A 12,837-nucleotide genomic window follows, 5' to 3' on the forward strand; every position below is an offset into this window, starting at 1 on the left:
TGCATGTCCCCCAATGAACCCTTCTTGTTACCTAGTCTCTCTGGTCCTGTGGATTGTAGCATAGTTATCTTTTTTTTTTCTTTTACAATTGATATTCACTTATGAGTAAGAACACAGCATGTTTGTCTTTCTCTGTCTGGGTTCCCTTACTCAAGATGATTTTTCTAGTTCCATCTATTTGCCTTCAGTTTTTCTGGTGTCCTTTTTTTTTTTTAACAGCTGAATCCATTGTATAAATGCCACTTTTTTTTTGCCCATTTCTCAGTTAAGGGACATCTAGTTTTTCTTTTTTTCATTTCTTGCTATTACAAATAAAGCTGGTATGAACACAGTTAAGCAAATGTCCTTCTGTAATGTTTGAGCCCCCTAAACTAAATTCAAGAACACATCAAGATCATACACGATGAATAGAATTTAAGATCCAGATATAAATCCACACATCTATGGACACCAGATTTTTGATAAGGAAGCCAAAGTCATACATGGAATAAATAAAGCATCTTCAACAAGTGGTGCTGGTCTATTTGAATGTTGGCATGTAGAAGAATGCAAATAGGTCCATATATATTACCTTGCACAAAAATCGATTCCAACATAAACAGAGATGCACTGAACCTGATAGAAAAAAAAAGTAGGAAATAATCTCCAATGCATTGGCACAAAAGACAGCTTCCTGAAAACACCACTAATAGAATAGGCACCAAGGCTGAGATTTAATAAGTGGGACATTATAAAATTGAAATTTCTGTAAGGCAAGGAACAGCATCAATAGGACAAAACAGCATCCTACTGAATGGGAAAAGAACTCCACTAACCCCACATCTGAGAGGGATGATTTCCAAAATGTATAAAGAACTTAAGAAACTAGTCACCGCGAATCAAAGGGAAAAATCTAAAAGCAAAGAGGAGCACTCATTACTAAATAAATTGAACTGGTCCCAGCCATTGTGGGCAGATGAACCTTGTAGCCTGTACTCATCTCATTTGTAAAATTAGGATGAAGCCTGCTTGCTGAGGGGGTAAGAAGCTAGAATAGATTATCTTCAGATTGTTTCTTAATTTATTAAAATTTTTAATGCCTTTTTTTGGATAGAACACTATCTTCTGATTATCAAATACTAAGTTGATTATGTGGAACAGAAGAAAATTGATGAATATGATTAAAACACCTTCCAAGAAAAAAAAAGAAAGTAGATGCCAACAAATCAAATAGTCCAATTTAAAACGGGGTACAGATTTAAACAGAGAATTCTCAACAGAAGAATCTCAAATGGCCAAGAAACTCTTAATGTTCAACAACCTTAGCCACTAGGGAAATGCAAATCAAAATGACACCGAGATGCCATCTTCCACTTGTCAGAATGGCTAAGATACAAAACATAATGGAGATCTGGAGCAAGGGGACCAGTCCTCCATTGCTGGTGGGAGTGCAAACTTGTACAGCCATTTTGGAAGTCAGTGTGGCGGTTTCTCAGAAAACTGGGAACCAGTCTATGACAAGACTTAGCTATATTGTTCTCGGGTGGAGGCCTCATTTTTAATCTCACTCTGTGGCTTCCTTTTCTCTATCAGGATGTCCCTTTGGGTGAGAGAAACACATATTTCTCATGATATTAAGTAATTGTAAAGCCAGTTGGGGGGTACTTAGGCAAGCCATCAAACATCCTTGTAGGAAAAAAAATCAAGCCTCAGGGAGCTAAAAGAGATAAGATTCCATTTTCTTTCTAAATATTTTCAAATAAGATAGTGAACTATTTCAATTCACTGTCAGAAAGAAAACTATTTCTTGAATCAAATCTATATCCTTCATGCCAGAGTGTGAAACTGGTTCTTCCTATTTCTGTGTTTCATTGACTTGTAGAAAAAGAAAAAGACAATTATCCTTTATGTAATATTTCACTTAAATCTAGATGGTCAAGTGTGCTCATATTTTACTTTCTTACTCCTTTCTCCGGAGCTAGTAATTGATAGTATTTTACTAATTTGTAGAAAGCATTTTAATGTCACATATCTTTGGAGTAAAACCAGGTCAAAATACACAAGCATTGATTTTTCTTGTACGTATTGCTATACTATATATATATATATATATATATATATATATATATATATATATATATATATATATATAATTTTAATGTATTCTTATAACATATATACATATGTGTTGTTAAAATTTTTACTTTAACACATTTGATGTTTTTCATTTGAAATAAAATACTTATACTTTCTCAATTCAGTTCCTCAGAATTAACATTTATACCATGGTTCTGAGTCAACACTTATATATCTTTACAAATGTCTTTTCCACTCATAGAGCTGTTTTATTTATTCATATACTTTGTTACAAAATGATGAGAAAGAACACTGAGTTGTCATGATAATGTGATTGTTGGCATTATATATATGACAGAATAATCTCAGATACAAAACAAAGTATCTTTGGATGGTGGTATGGGAATAGGGAAATCAGAAAAATACATGAATTTAAACTATGGTCGGGTGTAGTGATTGGCAAATTCCCATAGTACACATTTCATTCGTCCATTTCTATCAGCTCTTGTTATAATATTCCCTTAATCATATGAGTATGAAAAATAATGCAAAACTCTGCTTGTCCCATTGATGGATATGTCTGATGATTGTCTTTTAAAGATCTGTGCATTGATTTTTTTATTAAAATTAACCATTCTGCTTAAGCCAAGTGTTGACCTAAAATATTGATGATGTTGAATTCCATGTTCATTATATGTAGATGTGCAATTTGCAAACACAAAGTTCTAGGAGGGTACTATATGTACAGACTATTGAGCCTTTGCAACCTATATAGTACAGCGTATGTCATTTCCCATTAAGCCATAGTGAGTTGTGTTTGTTGTATGTGTGGTCAAGTTAAGCTGTTGTGGCTTGCTAGAGATGCTGTATGAAATAAATATGTCTTAAAACCCTATAATGCAGAAACAGGAAAGAAAGAGGGTTATACATAAAGATCAATTTTTTTTGTGCTCCCTCTTCAGTCCCATTCTGAATGTGTTCCACTTTGTTTTGAAGTCTTTCATTCTGATGACTAAAGTAAAATAAAATAGAGTTCAGGGTGAAAGACTGGATTTTATATCCTTTCTTTTACCTGCTATTTTGTCTCATTTAACTCAAAATATAAACAAGTAATAACAAAGACAACATTATAAAACATTAAAAATAATGTTTTTCTCTTATCACTGTAAGTTAAAATAAAATATAATTTTATTATATTGGCCAGACAGTTTTTTTATAATTTTAGTATCAGTACTGCATATTTCATATTATAATGTTAAGGTAAGTCACTAGTATGCAATATCTATCAATCTGATCAAATTAATCATGTGTTTTTTATAGTTCATTTTAAAGACACATTGGCTGGATAATCAACTGACAGATAAAGTACAAATCATTATAGTCTAAAAATAGTATTTATACCAATTTTTATGTTTTTAAAAGCAGGTTGAAATGTTTTTTTCAATTTTTACTATGAAATGCAAATAATTCAAACATTTATGAATATAATAACTTGTGTGCTAAATGACTATTCCTTGATTATGAAAGGAAGGAGATAAATTTAATGCCAAACATCAGGGAAGAAAAGATACAATACTGAAGATAATTTGATCCCCAATATTAAACATGGCAGTATTTATAGCTTTGCTATAAAGTGATTGACTTGCAACCTACAATCCTTGAAAATCAGTATTATCTTTTTTATCCTCATTTTAAAAATGTGAAGATCAAGTCTTGATAAATGTTCGCCCAATGTTCCAAATGTTTGGCTAAGTTAAAAGCTTGTAGGAGCTTCCTTTTGTTTTTTTCTGCAGTTGAACACACACACATGCACATACACACACACACACTTATATTTTTAATAAGTTGGCTTGCAGCTCTGTCAGTTTCTCAAGAGTGTTTTGGAAACTTGTATATTGGTATTTATGGGGTTCACCAGATATTATGTCATTGAATTTTCACAAGTATCCAGTGAAAAAGATCAATATATGCTATAATTTCTGTATGATTTTGCATGCTATTCTAGCTGGGTTTTCTACTTATATTATTTTTAATTATCATTTTCTACAAGTAGCATATTTTGCTAGAAATGCTTAACTATCATTTCCACTGTCATTCCCATAGTTACTATAAAATAAAATAGGTTATAAAATACCAACTCCTCTGTGCCTTGATATAGCCTGAGTCTTGTGCCATTTTGGATATAAATAAGGTTTTCAATTATTATTATGAACATTGGAATTATAACTTCCATACTTTTTGCTACAGAACTCATCAAACATCATACCTCATTAGGCCATCAGAAGAGAACTTTTTAAAATTCATTGCCTGCTATTAGTTAATTTGCAGAACATTTTGAGAATATAATTAACCAGTACTGTGAAGAGATTTTAAAATCTATTACAAAATCTTTCTGGGAATTGTTTCCCAAAGATCTCATTTGTAATAAAGCCGTACAAATATTCATGAATAGTAATAACTTTAGGTTTGGTTATAAGTTTAATAATAGAAAGCTTAAAACAATTGATGCCTGTCTTTCTTATTTTAGTCAGGTAATGGAGAAAATATAGAGATTATTTTCATGTTTTAATATACACACTCACTGGCCTATAATCTAGCTATGAGGTTTTTAATAGAATAAATAAAATAATAACAAATTGGATTGCTTGGGATTTATGCTTTGGTATCCAATTTGTAAATAAGAAACAACTTTAAAAATGAATTTAATACTGTAAGATTATTACAGTATTACATTATCATTTGATGTTTGCAAACTGTATGTCATTTGCTCATATATTAAGATCGATTCTACAGCTTAACCAGAAAAATCACTAATGAAAATTATCTAAATAAATGGGTCTGAAAATGTCTTGGGGGTTAAAAGTACAGAAGATCTAATAAGTCTGGTTTTCAGAACCTATTTTGGGTGGCTCACAACATCCCATAACTGCACATTCATGGGCTCCAATGTCTTCTGGTGTTTAGATGTGCCTGTAATAATGTGAACAAACCTTTGCACGTGCGTGCATGTGCGCGCACACACACACACTGTGTTAAAAATAAACAAACCTTAAAAATAATATTACCCAATTTATTTATTTTAATGTAAGGGTCATTTCTTCATTTAGAATGCATGTTAGAGCACAAAAGATATATATCTATATGTATTCATATATGTAGATATAATATATTCTTATACGTAATAATATATATACTTTTTAATGTAGACACTTAGTGATATAAATTACCTCTTAGAGGTTTTTTCAATGTCTCCCATAAATTTGGGTATGTGTGGTTTCATTTTATTCACAGTAGTTATACACAATATAATATATAATATAATTTTATAATCTATATCTAAGGAAAAATCCATCAAGATGACAATTCAATTTTTAACATCTATGCACCAAACACAAGGGCACCAAAGTTCTTAAAAAAACAAGCCTACAATTCAAATCACACATTGACCCTCACTTAATGATAGTGGGTGAGTTCAGAACCCTTGCCAATAGACAGGTCAGCTAAACAGAGAAATGTTGAAGCTAACTGAAATCATAAACCAAATGGACCTAACATATATTTAATAGAACATTTCATCCCAAAGTCAAAAAATATACCCTTTCTAGCAGTTCATGGAACTTTTTTCCAAAATTGGCCACACACTTTTACAAAAAGCAATTCTCCACAGATACAAGGAAATTGAAAAACTCCCTGCATCCTATCAACCACCAGGGATTAAAGCTGGATATAAACAACAGAAACAAGAAACTTACAAACCTTTGGATCTTGGACAAGTCTCTACTGAATGAAAAATAGGTCAAGACAGAAATTAGGAAAGAAGTAAAGACTTTCTTTAATTGAATGAATATGAAACCACAACATACACAAACTGATGAGAGACAATAAAGCAGGTTCCAAGAGGCAATGTATAACACTAAGTGTCTACATAAATAACAATAACTACCTATTATAAGTAACCTAACATCAAACCTGAATGATGTAGAACAAAAAAGGAAGGAAAAAAATCTAGAAAAAAAAGGAAAGAAATCACACACAAATGGAATATATGGCAAGAAATAATGAAACTCAGAGCTGAAATCAGTAAAATAAAAATAAACAAATAATACAAAGGATTAATGAAACAAAGAATTTGCTCTTTGAGAAAAATCACTAAGCTTGGCAAATCCTTATCCCAGTTAAAAAGCATAGAGAGAAAATCCAAATTATTCAAATTACCAAAATTAGAGATATAAAGAAGGTTATAGCAACAGACAGCGAGGAAATGAAGAAAATCATAAGAACACACTTTAAAATCTATATTTCACCAGTTGGAAAGTCTAAAAGAAATTTGAATAATTTTCTCAATTCACGCCACCTACCAAAATTAAATCAAGATTAGATAAACAGACCTTTACCTCCTAATAAAATAGAAGCATTGATTAAAATCTTCAAAAAAGCAGATGACCAGATGGTTTCAGTGCAGAATTCTACCAGACTTTCAAAGAAGAGTTAATGCTAATAATATTCAAATTATTCCACAAAGCAGAAACAGAAGGAACATAGCCCTATTTCATTTTATGAAGCCACAGTTCCCCTGATACCTAAACCATATAAAGACCCAATAAAGAGAATTACACACCAATTTTCCTATGAATATATATGAAAAATTCTTAATGAAATACTTGTTTGTTAAACTAAATCCAAAAAAAAAAATCAAAAAGATCATTCACCTTGATCAAGTTGGCTTCATCACAGACATGCAGGGAAGGTTCAACATACTTAAACTGGTATATGTAATCTCCCACAAAAAAAGACTGAAAGACAAAGAACATGATCATCTCATTAAATGCAGAAAAGGCCTTTGACAAAAGTCCAGCACCCCTTCGTGATAAAAGTCCTGGAGAGACTAGGGCTGTGAGGAGCAAAGAACCACAGACAACTACAAAATGCTGAGTAGGGGAAATAGTCTTCCTCAGAGAAGAAATCACCAACTATATTTCTATTAACAAATTATCAGCCCTGAAATCATACACAGAAGTGACATTATACAGACTGAGCTGTTTATAACTGTGTATTTCCGAATACGTATGTATGCACATTTGCATGTATGTAACAGCATTTAATATAAAGGAGACATTGGATTTTAAAGATAGCAAAGAGTGATGTGTGAAAGGTTTAAGGTAAAGAAAAAGATGGGGGGAAATTACATAATTGTACTGTAATACCAAAAAATAAAAGAAATAATTGTTAAAAGTTTGGTATATTTGAATGCAATCAGGATTACTTAGGAAAACTTTTATCTTCATCACTTAAGATTTAATCTTTCCCCAATTCAGACACAATTATTTAAGAATTATCTTTATCAAATTACTTCTGTTTGTCAATATCCTCTATTAAAATAAACTTTCTGAAGAAAGGTGAGATCAGAAAAATTCCTGGGCATAAGAATGAGTATTTAGAGGGCTTTTGACAGCATGTTTGTTAGCCAGAAACCTGGAGGTTCTCCTTAGGTCCTGGAACCACAGCAGATTTAGCATGTAAGTACATTATAAAGTATGAATTTGACATTTCATTTTGTGGCTGATTTTTGAAAATTGCTATCCTGTTATATGCATTGCTTTAGTCTACCTCATACAACATTTTCCTATTCATTCTTTACTTGAGAGTATGTCTATGTCCCTTCTCTTAAAGGATGACAAGCGCATTTTGTTTATTATAAGTGATTCTAATTTGAAAAAGCTTGATGCAAATTCTATGCTTTTGAGTCTTAGAAGTTAAAGCACACCTGTTTGTTTTATTTTCTGTTGTTTGTTTTCCATCTGAGGTCACATTGTGTCCATGCAAATTTTAATTCATATTCCCTGTGAAAATTCCATAAAGAATGAGCCTAGAGCTCGACAGAAAAGTTATTACAATTGTGGATGATGATTGCTTCGTGACGTCTATGATGGTTAAGTCAGCACATGTGAAAGTAACTCTGCCGTATTTGAAAGAGCTAAATGTGGAAGAAGTTACAACATTTCTCTTGGCCTTTGTTAATTGAATCACTTGATGAGCACACATTTTACCTAAGTAATTCCTTTAGGAAGGATGTGTTCTCATTGTTTCTAATTCTGTGCGGATCCTTTAGAGTCTTGAACAAATGAGGTTCCCTTGTTCTATCATTATGGGTGGTTTTGGAAAGTCTTATTTATTTGCTCTCCTGGGAAAACATGAAAAAAAACTGCTCTGCCAAGAACAAAAGTGTTAATTATAAAAATAATTAATTGATGTAATACTGAGTAACAAAATGAAAACTTTCTATCCGATTTTAGATGGAAGGGATTAATTAAAGTTGAGATTTCAATTACATTTTAGCGTGACATTTTCTTTAAATTATTGGTATTACTATTTCTGGTATTTAAGAGACTTATTTTGTTCCATTTTAACTCTAAAAATTTAAAAATCGACTTACTCTTGAATGCTACTTTCAGAACATCACAGAATAGCATCCTTGGACAAAGGAAGCTGGATCCTCGGAAACATCAATCAAACGGGCTACTTTAGAGTTAACTATGACCTAAGGAACTGGAGATTACTGATTGATCAATTAATCAGGAACCACGAGGTACATCCATGATCTACATATCCGTGATCTGTTTTGCCGTGTGAATGCCTGTCATTATAATGATCAGAATTACTACCTCCATCTTCTCTTTTTTCCTAACTGGCCTCATAGGTGCTTTCCGTCAGTAACCGTGCGGGCTTGATCGATGATTCCTTCAGCCTGGCCAGGTAGGTTTTACTCTGGATCTCCATAATAAAAATACATGTCAGTAAGATTTTCACATTAATTTAAATTATATATTATATATTTGTATTTATTCATTATTCTTTTCTTATGATATTTTTGTTTGTTTTTGAACTATACTCAGTGCTCCAAACTCTAAATCAATAATAGCCATAGGGTATTTCCTATACAGAAGCTTTCTCAATCACACGGCTAGTTCAATTAACACTCTACAGGTTTGTGTAATCTCTTTATTAATGAACTCGACACTGTGACCATTGTGCCAGTCTAACTTTTGCTAGAAAACACCTTCAAGCATTAGCAACGTTATTCCTCACAAATGCTAGGGTATTTTTAATTTTAAAACTACATTTGAATATTATTCACTATGAAAAGTCTATGCTGCAAGAGAGAAACAAGCATTTTACAACATACCTACCATTTTCCAAAGGTTTTTATTGATTTAATTATAATAATATTCAGTGACTTCCATAATTAGATTTATAGTCTTAAAAAATGAGTTATTTCCCTGTCATCAAATGAAAGAATGTTCATTGACATATTTGCAATATTTGGATAAAGCATGATTGATAAAATAACCCTATCCTCTAATACTTTGTTATATTTATGCAGTTTTTTAATTTAATAATCTTTTTTTGAAAGATTCAGATTGGAATATGGCGATCTGTCATTATTTTAATTTATCATAGTTTGCTACATTTTCCCTAATTGACTGAATCTAGTTACTTCTGCTTGTGCATATGTGAACACAAGACTTGACTTAGTAATAGATATTTATTCATTCATGAGATCAGAAACTGCTTTTATAGTTTATGTGCTCAATCAAATTTCAGTTCTCTTACATATGTTAAAAATAATCCATTCTTGGTGGCATTCTAATCCATCAGATCTGATGATCTTTCAAGTAGAGCATTTGATAATTATAAAATTGAAGGTCTGCAACCAACTTAACTAGATTGTTGCTGCTGCTGCTGTTGTTGTTGTTGGTGTGTGTGTGTGTGTTTGTGTGTGTGTGTGTGTGTAAACAAGCAATGTCCAAAAGGAAGTTTTTACAAGAACAAATAAAAGGCACTGTCCTATTGACACAGAGTACAAAAACCAACCAACTCTGAACTTTGCTTTCATTATTACCTTGAAAAATCATAGGGCCACCGCTAATTCTCCCCCCCCCCCACTTTTTTTGGCATGCCATGAGGGGCCAAACTCTGCTGCAGACACAACTTTGTCTGTCCTTCACTGAGAATATACCCCAAAATGATTGTCTACAGGGAAGTTTCTATAAAGATCATTAAGGCTCATTGGGGAAAAAAAATAAAAAAGCTTACCACGGAAGCCTGGTTACCTGAGTTTGATTCTCAAAACTTACAGTAGAAGAAAGCTGAATCGTCAAATTGTCCTCTGACCTCCACACATGAGTGCCATGATCTGTGTGCACCTGAACTCACCATACACTGCATATCACACATACACACTTAACAATAATGAATAAAAAATTCAAAAACATACTGAATAATCTGAGCCATGAGTTAAGTAAAGATGTATAACAGCCCAGCTATGCTGCTACACCATTTTAGTATGGAAAAACACAGAGCAGCAGAGACGAACAAAGGCATGTCAAGAGACTGATATATGAAGATAATGGTTAAGGTATATAGTTTGCTCTGCAGAAAACCTTGAAGAAAATATGAGGTCTACAAAAATTATTTTTACACAGGTTTAGAGAGTTCAGTAAATCATAAGTTCAGTAAATCATGAGAGTATGCTTATGATTACAGCAATACTTCATTGAGATAGAAGCAGAAAAAGAGGAACATGTTGAACACAAAGAATGAAGGATTAGTAGCAAAAACAACAACGAAAACCCTACTAGCAGCAACTAACTATTAATTATACAATATGTGCAGAAATCTCCCTGTTTTCATAAAGTATAGGCATCTCTCCTTTTAATGTCAGAGTGATTCCAGGACCCTCCCCAGACACCAGAATGGGTAGATGTCCACAGTCTTTTATAAAATGACATACTACTTACATATAACCTGTGCACATCATTAAATGTTCTCTACATTTTTCTTACTACCTAGTCTAATACAAATACTATATAAACTGTTGCGTAGAAAATAATGACCAGAAAGAATATGTATGAAGACCCTAAAGCTTTGATATGTATAATCTTGTTATTATTTATGCAAAAGATGAAAAAACACTTAAGTATCATTGACTTTATATTTACACTCTGTTCTACTGTCCATGAATTGTTTCATTACGAGAATGAAAGTAAATAAATAGAAAATAATATATTTCCGCAAATACATTCTATCTACTTGGACTTAAGTATTACTTATATTTTATGTACTCAAATACATATTCCATTGTTTAAAAATGCTGTTTACATAAATCTCTTTCAAGCACAAGGATAAATCAGGTATTCCTTGGCCTCTGAAAATAACAAGGGGAAAAGACACAAGCAAATTAAAAACAAAGCTGAGGCTTTGGGTTAGTGACCTCTTTGGATCTTAGCAAATGCATCCAAGCAGTGTGCTTGCCATGACTATTCCATAGTAGGGACTTGGGGTTAAGAGGGATTAAGTCACATAGTTGTAGTTATATAGATTCTGAGTGCATGCATATTGGGAAGGTGGGTGCTGGTTACCCAACAATACCACAGCAGAGTTCATCAACTCTGTGAGGTTTTGTGCTTTATGGAATTCTCATCTATAACGTCCTCCTTATCTCTTTGGATTATTATTTACTTAAGCAGAAAACAAACAAGTGGAAATATTTAGTTTCTGCCCTTGAGTATAAGCTTGTATCTCCTTCCATGGAAACTAAAGATGTCTCTTTATTACACAGTATGCTTCTGGCTTCTTGGTAGTTCTTGCATGAATCCAAGGAGAGTGCTGTGTGTCATCTTTGTGGTTGCTGTCACTTCATTTAACGTCTGGTACAAAATTACGCTATTTATGTAATTATAAATTTAGCAAGCTAGAAACTTTCATGTCACTATTTTGGTGAAATTAGCTAAAATCCTTCATTAAGTTTTGCTAGTTTTTAGCTGTTTAAATACAGAGCCAGTGTAGTTGTGTATAGCTGCAATCCCAGAACTTGAGACTTGAGGCAGGAGGATTGCTATGAGTGTGAGATCTGCCTGGAATACACAGTGAGTTCCAGACCAACCTGTGATTCAGAGTAACTATGTCCCCCCAAATAAAACGAGCAACAAACAAAGCAAAAGAGATTTACTTGTACCCTATAGTAGTAAATGGTTTAGAGCAACAACGAGACAGTGCTAAGACTTAATTTCACTATATCTACACCTACCATTGCTTTATCTTCCTCGGAGGTAAGATTTGGAAAATTTAGTATATATTATACTAGACATTTTCCCCCTCCAAACCTTTATACTGCTAAATTTTAAAATCATGAAGAGAGATTTATTCTCTCCTCTGACTCATTTGTAAAAATAAACCTTGGAAGCTTTTCCATCACTTATGAAAGTCTTCTTATGATGCAGCCTATGGCAAGTACCCTGTACTAGTTTTCTGCTGTGGCATCTGAGGATGGAAAAGCATAATATCTTTGAAAACAGTCAAGGAAGTGCATTTTGGGGTGTTTCTCGGTCAGTTTGCCCTGTCAACCACACGGAAGGTCCAATTCCCTCAAATTCTCCATTATAGCAAAAGTATAATTATTTAAAATTTTATATTTTGCTAGCTCAAACTATTGCTTATAAGTCATCAATTCCCAGTCAAAAGATGTTGTGTTTTATCTTGCATGTTTACTATCTGTATCTTTCTTTCTATAAAACATCACTTAGTTAAACACAGAAAGTACAAACTTAATTGAAAGCAAACAGAAGTCTTTTTGCTTCTGTGCTTTGTTTTGTTTGGAGTTATTATTCCATTCAGTTGCATCTGACTGCAATATTTTCTCTGTCATTACACTGAACTTTCATACTTCATGGTATTTCATCATACATCAAGCAAAATATACTGGTTTTCTATAAATTTTATTTT

General features: G+C 32.6%; 1 protein-coding gene across 3 annotated transcripts in view; it reads left to right on the plus strand.

Moving 5' to 3' along the window:
* Trhde (thyrotropin releasing hormone degrading enzyme) overlaps nt 1-12,837 on the plus strand; it is a 361,503-nt gene that overhangs the window by 269,624 nt on the left and 79,042 nt on the right. For all 3 annotated transcript variants that reach the window (XR_012908617.1, XM_075954299.1, XM_075954300.1), the window contains exons 11-12: nt 8,508-8,641; nt 8,753-8,808. Coding sequence is in view for 2 of the 3 variants with exons in the window: in XM_075954299.1 (XP_075810414.1) it covers nt 8,508-8,641; nt 8,753-8,808 (190 nt within the window). In the remaining variant the exon portion in view is untranslated. The remainder of the gene's footprint in view (nt 1-8,507; nt 8,642-8,752; nt 8,809-12,837) is intronic.

This window comes from Microtus pennsylvanicus, chromosome 20 (genome assembly GCF_037038515.1).
Source record: "Microtus pennsylvanicus isolate mMicPen1 chromosome 20, mMicPen1.hap1, whole genome shotgun sequence".
NCBI classification, from domain to species: domain Eukaryota; kingdom Metazoa; phylum Chordata; class Mammalia; order Rodentia; family Cricetidae; genus Microtus; species Microtus pennsylvanicus.